Source organism: Callorhinchus milii, unplaced genomic scaffold (assembly GCF_018977255.1).
Source record: "Callorhinchus milii isolate IMCB2004 unplaced genomic scaffold, IMCB_Cmil_1.0 Scaffold5, whole genome shotgun sequence".
In the NCBI taxonomy this organism is placed as follows: domain Eukaryota; kingdom Metazoa; phylum Chordata; class Chondrichthyes; order Chimaeriformes; family Callorhinchidae; genus Callorhinchus; species Callorhinchus milii.
Genome location: NW_024704746.1, coordinates 3,436,156 through 3,446,848, shown reverse-complemented (window position 1 = coordinate 3,446,848; position 10,693 = coordinate 3,436,156). Strand labels below are relative to the sequence as shown.

The window sequence follows — 10,693 nt, the reverse complement described above, 5'->3', positions numbered from 1 at the left end:
GGGCAGAGAAAAGGTGGGAAGGATACTTAAGAGAGTTTTGCGAACACAGTATGGATCAAGAATTAGATTATAATGCAAATTAAACAAATTTAGTTATGGGGGATATAGTACATAGCAAGGGTCACACGTCATGCGACCGTCAGGAAAGTGGAAGGCAAACTAGATGGACCTTGGTCTTTTTCATCCAGCATTTCTTATGTTCTCATGTTAACTTATACAAGTAATTTATACCCCCTGAAATCTTTATTGTCAAAACAGCAAAAGAAACAGAGCTTTGAGACAATGTTGATCGGGATTCCAGTGAAACAAAAGCGGACGTGAGAGGGACAATCGCAGCAACTGAAGAACAAGATCAGCGGGATGGTCAATGGTGAAATTTGGGACTGGTCACAGCTCTGGCTCAACTGGCTCTCCTGTAAAGGGCCGAGAATATTTCAAGTTCAAGATTTTCAAATTCTATCACACATTCTAACCCGATTTTGTTTTATACAATCTCTCAACAACAACAGGAAATTACATTTACACAGTGCCTTTTACGTTGGGAGGACATCCCAAGGCGCTGGACAGTTAGGGATTTGGACCTGAGCTGGGGATTGAGATCAGGAGAGGTGGAGTGCAAGGAGGATGGGGTTAGGAGGGTGACCGAAGGTGCAGTCAAAGAGGAAGGTCTTGAGACGGATCAAGAGGGAGGCAGCAAAGCAAAGGGACTGTGGGATGGAGTTCCAAAGCGTGGGGGAGAGATACTGAAGGCCCAAGCTAAATTTCCCTCAATTTTCTCCCTTTTCTCTCACTTGAAGACATTCAATGCCTTCCATAGGCATTGGTTCCATGGACTCCCTCCTGGGGATCAGGAGGGCATGATTTTCCATCGCTATTCTAAAAGTCGAATTAGACTAAACGTTGCCACAGCTGAGATGCCTCAATTATAATTATACTGTAATTTAGAACATTATTAGATCCCCTCTGAACCTTTTTGGTTAAAGTGAATACAGTTCTGCATCCTAAAAATATCACTGCTATCATCCAAGTGAAATTTATATGGTTATGATATCCTTTTTTTAATGATGGGTCACACAAGACTGCACACCATAGTCCAGTTGTGGCTTTCCCAGTGTATTTTACAGATTCTATGGGCCTTTCTTAGGTTTGTATTCAATGGCCCTATGAATTGAATTCCACCACCCCCTCCCCTCCCATTCCAGCTCGGAGTCAGGCTCCGCTATTGACAAGCGCTCTGAGACGCTACCCTGCGTGGAGGGCGCTATATATAAGTGCAAGTTGTATGAAAATCAGGTCAAGTGATCCTTTTTTTCTGGAGTGGAGTATGGCGCCACCATGTGGTTTTTTGGGAGGGACCAAACAAGGCCCAGAACTACCCCATGAACACCAGAGGTGACAAACTGCAATCTACCACAGTTATCACAGACATCATTGAAAATCCCACCATCTAATCTGCCAACGTGACTGTAAATATGACCAATGCTTAACCCTAAACCAGCCCAGGGTCCATAATGAGATGGCAACCGTAAGAGTACCATTCGATTGGATATCAAAGGAAAATCAAAAAGTCCCCCGGGCCCCGCTGATGGCAGCCCAAGCCTCGCTTATGGGCAGGATTTGGGAGGAGCTCAGCTCCAGTTAACCCGGCAAGTCAAAGCCCTAAGGGGGTAGGGTGGTCCTTGCTGGACAAGCAGCAGGAAAGCTTGGCAGGCAGTGGTAACCAACGGGCAAGCTCCCCGGCTTTAGCTGGTCAGACTCCAGCAGTTACCCTCCATGTACACTCTGTGGGGCGGTGGTGGCCAACCTGTGGCCCGCGGGCCGCCAAGACCTGGCCCTCAGCACATTCGCACGTTCGACCCGCGGGTGCGATTTCAGTTGAATAATCCGCATCGTTATCATGAATTATTATTTATTATGATCATCATCATACAATAATACTCCGTCCGTCACCTCCTACCGCCCGGTGGGCGGGCGGCGTCACCGCCTCTCGGTTCTTCTGCGGTGGGGTCTCGGCCGCCTTCACCTCCCGCCCCCGGCGCTCAGGCGGCTGCCACTCGTCGCGGTCCTTGTGCACCGACATCGGGGCGTCGTCGAAGTCCGACGTGACGCTGAACTGACTGCCGCCGGCGCTCGCCACCACGATGGTCACCCTCGAGGCCGAGGATCGCTTTCGCCGGAAGTCCGTCGCGCCGTCCTCGTCGTCGTCCTCCTCCTCCTCGAGGACGTCGTCGTCCGACTCGAGCTCTGCCATCGGGCCCTGCCAGGGCGTCACGCCCGTGAAGGAAGAGCCCGGCTGCTGGGCGCCGGCGGCCGGGACGGAGGCCCCGGAGGCCAACAGCTGCAGGTCGGCCAACTGCGGCACGGACAGCTGGCAGTCGGAGTGGCCGGACGGGGGCGCCAGCGGCTGCCTGACGTCGCGCGTGGACCGGCCGCCGCTGTCGCCCCGCCACGGGGCCGCCACGGAAGGTTCCAGAAGGGCGGCGTACGTGCCGTCGGCCCCGCACGAGACGCCGCGCGGCTGCCGCGCCGCGCACCACACGCTGCCCGGCGACTGGCTCAGCAGCTGCCGCGCGTACCGGGCGCTGTACACGCTCGGCCCGGCGGCGCCCGGCAGCTGAGCCATCCGGGCCAGGCCCGGGCAGCGCGACTTCATCCCGTCCGCCCGCGGCGGCTTCTCCCTGGCGGGGACTTTGCTGAGGCTTCCTCTTCCTCCTCCGGCGCCCGCCGACCTCGGCGGCTGCTGCGGCGACCCCCGTCTCCGACGTCGCCTGGACTCGCAGAGGCGGGATCCTCCGGCCCAGCGGGTACTTGGCGGCCGTCAAGGCGGCGGCGACGTTGAGGTCGTCGTCGAGCCCCGCGGCCGAGCTGCGGGTCTGGGCGCCCGTCGGGGTGGTTGACAGCGGGTGGACGGCCGTTGCGCGGCCTCTCACGGAGCCGCCGCCGCCGCCGCCGCCTCCGCCTCTGCCTCCTCCTCTTCCCGCTCCCGCCGCCTCCGCCGCCGCCCTCGCCTTCCGCAGCGACTCGCTCGTGTCGTAGTCGAGCAGGACCGAGGGCCTGGTGGTGCCGTCGGCGGTCAGGAAGCGGACGTGCACCTTGTCGTCCGGCTTGGTCCTCAGCTTGAGCCGGAGAGAGCGGGGCGGCGGCGGGCGGAGGGGCGGCGGCGGCGAGGGCGGCGGCGAGAACCGAGGCGGCACGAGCGACCAGCGGTGGCTATCCTCGGCCGCTTTCTGCCGGTCGCCGCGGCACCGGTAGATGTACTTGTCGACGCGGAAGGTGTTGTCGCAGCTGATCTGCAGCCGGTGCCAGTCGGGCGGGTGGTACTGGTGGACCTGCTTGGGTCGTCCGCTCGGACCGCCGCCACCGCCGTCGTCGACGGGGCAGAGCGGCGGCGGGTCATCCGGCGGCTGGGGTAAGCGGCGTGTTCCTCCGGGCGCCAGGCCTTGGTGGGGCTGTAAGGGCAGGGCTCGGCCCGGGTCTTGATCTGAAATAATCATCAATAATAATAATCATAATCCTCGCATTTGATATCGCGCTTTTCGCGTCGGGCGGACGTCCCGAAGCGCTTCACAGAACACGCTGTCCAGTGAGTCGACTGCGTGTGTTTGTGGGCGAAACGCGGCCGCCCCGAGCAACGCCCCACGAACGAACGGTCGTGGATTGAAAGCGACCGGTTTTTATTACTGTTTTGGGGTTTTTTTTTGGAGGGGTTATTGTTTAGGCTCTGGGCGGAGTAAGGAAACTGGCCCGAGGTTTGGCCCTGACCCCCCCCCACCCCCCCACTCCCCCCCGGGGATTGAACTCGGGTCTCTCGCTTGCAAAGCGAGCGCTCCTAACCACTCGCTTGGGTGAGGAGGTGAGGCGCCTCAAAGCGCTTCACGGTGTTCACTGGTCAAAGGGGAGTGACTTCAGAGGATGGTCTTCGTGGTGAGCTGAAAATGGGTGGTGGGGGGGGGGAGGGGAATAGAAGGGGACGAGGGTTTCGGGGGGAGAGGCTTCAGGCCGTAGAGGCTGAAGGCGCGGCCGCCGATGGTGTAGGGGGCAAGCAAGAGGCGGTCCCTTGGGGATGTCAGCCAGGTTCTGCCAGACAATTGTAGGTTTGAGACCCCCCCACTCCCCGTCCCCCCTTCGTCAGGGAGTCTGAGCTCACAATCTAGGCCGACACAGCAACACAGCACTCGGAGGAGCACCGCGTTGTTAGTCGCTGTCCTCCGGCCGAGAGGTTAAAGCGAGCTCCTACTCCGCCGCGTTCAGGTGATCATTAAAGATCCCGCAGCGCTAATGGAAAAGGGGAGTTTTCCCCCAGTATCCCGACCGACAAACCCCGCGCCCCCCCTCCCACATCCCCAATAAAATGATCCATTCACTCATGGCCGTCGAACATCACTGTCTGAAAATTGACGCTAAATTCTGACAAGGTGTCCTGACATGTGAGGTGCTAACTGACCTTGAAGGCTCCTGTGAATCCTTGTGTTTTGGAGAGGGCTCGGAAGCCTGACACTACGGGACACGATTTTGGCGAGTGATTCTTACTTACCTGCGGGAGCGCTTCTGTTTTTGGATTTAGCACAATGACCTTTACATTCAATCTTTCCATTTCTTGTTCCAAGCTGAGTGGTTCAAAACCCTCAAGTTCATTCCTTAAGAAGATTTGGGTTTGGTGATCTCGGCATTCTTGGAGATCCAGTTTTTCATTGGGACATTCTATCTGTTTCAACCTGACACTTTTGGGTCTTGAGCTGTAACACAACGAGCGATAAGTACAGTAAGTGAGGCTTTTTAATGCTATGTCTACAGGATTCTGGCACCAATGCGACTTTCTGCCCATGTCAGTAAATTGAATAACTGGCAATCATAGCAGGATTTTCCGAGATTGGTTGGAAAACTCGATTTATTTAAATAAATTACTTAAATTGAATCGTGTCCTATTGTGTCAATGTCGCACATCACTACATTCAACAACAACAACAAGATTCCATTTATAGAGCGCCTTTCACATCGGGAGGACGTCCCAAGGCATTCAATGAGTTACTTTGAAATTTAGTGATGGATTTGAGCTCTGTAACCAAAGAAGGCAGCTAATCTTGACAGTAATTGCAGTGCATTCAAACTGATGGGGAACTAAAAAAAAATTACCAGACTACTATAAATAAAATTCTCACCAACTATTCTCTTCCAATTTTCTCCCCTCTTCATGAAGTTTCCTTTCTTCTACACCCCCACCCATCCAGGACAGTTCCAAATGCTGGTTGCCTACACCAATACCTTACCTACGTGCCCATACGTGAGGCTTGAATGGCGAGTGTCAACAGGATATTTCCCCATAACAGTGTTCTGATGCTGACTGAGTGCCGCATACGTGCACAGCTGTGGGAGGATTGCCTCTGAAGGCCAATCTTAAGTGAGAAACATGGTTGGTTTTCCACTATTCTTCAACCCATCTTAGATTCCACCACTTTACACAGAGTGATGAATGTATTAAGAGTTAGGGAGGTGGTAGAAACAGATTGTCAGCAACTTCAAGAGACAGTTAGTTGGTAAATAAAGAATTCTAGAGTGTTAAGTGTGGGACCAACCAGATAAACATGGTTATTTCCTATCCCATAGGAGGATCCTGTGTTCTCTTGAGCTCTTTCAAGCCCAGTAGTGCCCGACACAATGGGCCTTAACCCATCTCTATATCTTCATGGGAAAGTTCTATCACCACGGTGATTGGTTGAACAAAGACCAAATCAAATGACATCACATTGTTGGGACTGGATTATGAGCCTTTATTAAAGCAAAGGACGAACTAAAGCACACCACATCAAAAAATTACATTTGCACAGCCATTTTCACATCGGGAGGATGTCCCAAAGCGCTGGACAGTTAGGTAATTGCACCCGACCAAGGGGTTGGGATCAGGATCATAGGAGGGTGTCCGATGGGGGCAGTCGAAGAGGTGGCTCTTGAGACGTGCATTGAAGGAGGCAAGGGAGGGTGCAAGGCGACAGACCGGGATGGAGTTCCAAAAGGTGGGGGCAGAGAGGCTGAAGGCCCGCACACTGAAAAACAAGCAATTGAAGCCAGTTTGTTCTTTGCCAAGAAGAAGAATTTATGAGTATATAAAATGCTCAAATATTAATAGCTAAACAATTATTTGAGCTCATACTGGTTTGAAGAATGCCTGTATCCTTTAGCATTACTCAATGCAGAAGGTGCCTAGCATAGCCATCTATGTTAAATAGATGAGCATCTATGTTAAATCAGTGCTGCAATATCAACCTTGGTATACAGTAAATATTTATTTTCCTTGGCCACTACATCTGAATGCTTGCATGATTCAAGAAGAAAGTGACAGTCCTCGAAGAAGGAAAGCATTTATTTACAAGTAGCTGTGCTGAAATGATAGAGAAAGGGGGGGTAGGGCAGGAGGAGAAAGAACCGTACTATTTCCCACACACCTTTAAGAAAAGTATTCCAGCACAAGCTGATATCATCATTTTTGAATATTGTGGTTCTCATGGCTGTGAGAATGATGATGTATGGACTGTACACTACAGTATCACACTTATCATTGCAGTAAGCTTAACATGCTGGACTAATGTTACGCTTGATATGCAAAAAAACCATCATGCTTGAACAACCAAACCAGAAAGCGGTCCACACATGCATGCCCCCTTTACTCAGGCAAGGACAGAACCGTGAAGGTTGAGCTGAGAGGCAGTGGAGAATGGAGTGGTCAACAGTGTCGAAGCCAGCAGACGGATTGAGGAGGCAGAGAGCCCTGATGGACATTTCTGACTGACCGATGCGAGAGAAAAGGTAAAGCTAAGAAATAATGACACGTTCCATGTTTTCTGGCTACCTGTACTAATAAAATGTATGTGTCTGAATTTATTTGATGCTTATGGTCAACTTCCTTATTCTCTGTTGGAATAAAACATTTGGTCTTTAAGTGGTGTGTTGGAAAGAGAGAAAAATTGAGGGAAAAAGGCACATTAACACCTTGATAAAGTGCATAATTAATGTAATTACTGTTCAGCCATTTGCACTAGCAAGACACTCACAGCTGTGAGTTGAAATGAAAAATGAATTAATTTGAAGAATTTCGGCCAAGTCACTGGGGAAATCCTCTTTTATTACCAAATAGTCTGCTGATGGGATTTTTTTTAACACATCCTTGAAAATGTCTCATCCAGAAGGTATCTCAAACATTGCAGCACCCCACTCATTACAGCATGTAATTGTCACAAAGGGAAGAATACTACCAACTGGTAAAATATATATTGCTTTGAAATTGACTACGAGTCACAGTAGAAAAACTTCACCTTTTGGGCTTGGGTGCAAGAACGTGACTACTTATGGAGCCATTCGTCCCAACTCGAATTTTGTTTGGGTGACGTAGTTGCCTTGCCACCACTTTCCCCACAGTACCATGAATGCTGTAAGGGTTGAGATTGTCATAATCTATAAAACAGATACAGAATTCTGTTATCCTGCATTTTTTTAAAAAAAACAATTTTTAAAATATTTGGTTACTTAAAATAATGAAGTAATGACTGCTGATCCATCGCTATTCCATTAAGTGGTAATATTTTGACTGATCTGACAATACTTGAGCAAAAAAGGTTAAAAAACTGTTTTTTTAAAAAAAAATTGCACCCTTTCACAGTCAAATGGACCGCAAATTGACACCTATGGATAAGAATCAACTAGGTCTTGTGGTGAGTTTGTGTGGAACCCATTGTTATAAAGTGTCATATCTACAGGGTTTGCAAAAGCATTATAATAACCCTTGCATTTAATGTAACATGTAACATCAAAGTATCTCAAAGTGCTTCACAAATGATCGCTATCAAGTGTACTAACTATTTACACACAGTCAATTTGCCCACAGGCCCCATGGAGGATTGCTGACAATGAGCTTCTTTTCCAAAAAGTTCCACAGGATTAACATCATCTACCTGAACAGGCGGACAGAACCTTAGTTTGATATAGCCACAGATCAGCAGCACTGCTCCAGGACTGCATCGGAGTATCATTCCTAAATTGTGAGCAGATACCAATTGGAGGTCAGAGTTTAGTTTGGCCTCAGAGCAGAGATCCAGGGGGACACATCCTTGGATTCACTGCATCAATCTTCTGACAAACCTCACAGTTTAGACCCCTCCAACTCCAAGAGCATATATGCTAAATCTGACACTCACCAGTGAACACACTGATCGGCGTTTCCTCCTTTTGGCTGTTACCTCCTGAAAGGCAGTACCAGTGTGACCGTTCAGAATGTGTGAGAGCAGCGCTGAACTTGGATAGCCGGTCGATCGGGATTATCCGTTCCATTCGGGGTACAGACTCAACCTGCAAACAGCAAACCCCGGTGGCTCTCATAACTGATGCAAAATAATCTGAACCAAATTGGCAAATAAATAATGCCAGCACCATAAAACATTTTCAGAGGTTATTTTTTTCCTGTTTGCTTATAATAAGAAAGAGTAAAACTTTCTTTACCGCTAACATAGTACCTCAGCCAAAGCTTCCAAAAGAATGCTCTACTGCACTTGTGATTTGTACTTTGAAATCAATTTATTTATTAACTGAGACACGGTCTAGGATTCTACCTTCCAACCGTCTGGGATTTGGGTAGATTTATAGCAAATGGCAGGATCAAATATTCTTTAGGCAATGTTCAGTCACATTACTCTCAATATTTTGAGGAGAAAGTTGAGGAATTGTGAGTGAATCAAGATTATAATGTGGGTTACCTCTTTGCTCCATTTAGGTAGCTTGTTCAGATGTGTTGCTGATGTTTCACACTGTAGACGTACGCTGCTCTTCTGGTCAGAACCCACCTGCTGCTTCCTCTCTGTAGCAGGAATCATTTGCCGTGTTAGCACTCAGGAATGTAATAAAACGCATCTTCTCAATATAGCGCACTGCCCATCATCCCAGATATCAGTTTTTCAGGTGTTTGGAACATAATCAGTGATGGAAATGGAAGCTCAAGAATTTACAGTTTCTACCTGAAGCATCCTTATTGTACAACAACAAATTGCATTTATATAGTGTCTTTCAAGTCGGGAGAACATACCAAGGCATTGGACAGTGAAGGGTTTTTACCCGAGCTAGGAGTTGGAATCAAGGGGTGGAGAGCAAGGGAGGGGGAAGATAACAACAACAAATTGCATTTGTATGGAACCTTTCACGGGAAAGGCATTGACCGAAGGCACTGTCGAAGAGGAAAGTATTGAGACGTGCCTTGCAGGAGGCAAGGGAGGGGCAAGGTGGAGGGATTCAGGAATGAAGAATACAAGGCACCTGTTATTGATGCACACACTTTTGGGCCAAATAATTATGACAGATTCAAAGATGGGATCCCCAAAAGAACACTTGTATAACGTGCTTCATGTTCGAAAGATGTTGTGTTAATTATGTCTTATAAATTATTTCTTAATTAATATGTAACTAACACATCAAGGGTCATAATTTTAACCCAATAAAATCATAGAACTTACAGCACAAACCTCAAGCCTAAAATGCTCCTCTAATAGAGCAATCCCCTGTAACCTTTTTGCTCTTAAAATTCTATCCAATTGACTTAATTGCCATTTTGATCCGGGCTTCTCGAGCCAGTTGTGGTAAAAAGTTCTAACAACTAACTCAAACTGAGCTGATGCCCCCTCGTTGCAGATTTACTAAGCAGCAGGACAAGCTAGGAATAGCAAGCAGTGGGGGTTGAAACAGCACTCGGACGTATAAATAGCATTTGGCACGGGGCAAAAATGCCCTGCGACATGAAGTATGCATCCTGCAGCAAATACCATGTACGTCCTGGTCAACATCAGATAAACAGACTAGACAACCATAAGGCCAAACGTCCGAGTTTTCACGAATCAGTGGTGTACGATGAGCTCCCCTGCAGAAGACACACTTGATGTGAGGCGCTGTTTGTTTTCATTGAGGCATTTTTGAAACCTCAAATTGTGCTCAAATGTGTGGAGTACAATTTAAACATACATTTGTGTATTATTGATGACATATTTCAAAGGATTAAGAAATCATTTAAAAGCTTTCAACTCATCTGATACAGGGGATTACTTTTGCTCTGGCTGATAGACGACTTCCTAGGCTTATTGGAGGGTTTGTCAGGTACTCCAGAGGCTGATGCTTTTTCTTTTGTTGCAGGTCTGTAAACAGGTCAATAATAATAAATGGTGTTACTTCCTTTTCAGATTTAACAACATTTAAAAGATTTAAAAGTTGGTTTTAACAGACTAGTCCCGTTGAACATCAAGACTGTAACAACAAGGGCCTAAAACTCAGATTATCAGCAGAAGAAATAGGGGGAATTTGGAGCACTTTTTAAAAATATAGAGTTTTGCTGCATTGTGGAATTCAGTATTATTCAGTTTGGGGAGGTGGGATTGGAGCAGATAGCTCCAGTGGGGAATAGACACCAGCACAGACACAATGCAGAAAGTGATGGAGGTAACAGCAGCACCAACAACAACATAATGCGGGAGAGCAGCGAATGAGATTAGAGTAGAGAGCTCCAGTGGGAAGCGAACACCAGCACAGACACGATGGGGAGGGAGCAGCGAATGGGATTAGAGTAGAAAGCTCCAGCGGGGGAGCAAGAAATGCTGAACAGCTTCCTGTGTTGACTTCATGATTGCTGTAATTGATAAGACAGCCTAGTGCAACTGCCTTGAATATA

The 10,693-nt window shown here is 48.3% G+C and overlaps 1 protein-coding gene across 1 annotated transcript; it reads right to left on the bottom strand.

Annotated features, from left to right (window-relative positions):
• Positions 1-212: 212 nt before the first annotated feature.
• On the bottom strand, positions 213-2,623 carry LOC103189607. The gene is made up of 2 exons (XM_007910053.2): positions 1,931-2,623; positions 213-413 (listed from the first exon to the last, which is right to left on the bottom strand). The coding sequence occupies exons 1-2, from the start codon at positions 2,621-2,623 to the stop codon at positions 213-215; spliced, it is 894 nt and encodes a 297-aa protein (XP_007908244.2).
• Between the last annotated feature and the right edge of the window lie 8,070 nt (positions 2,624-10,693).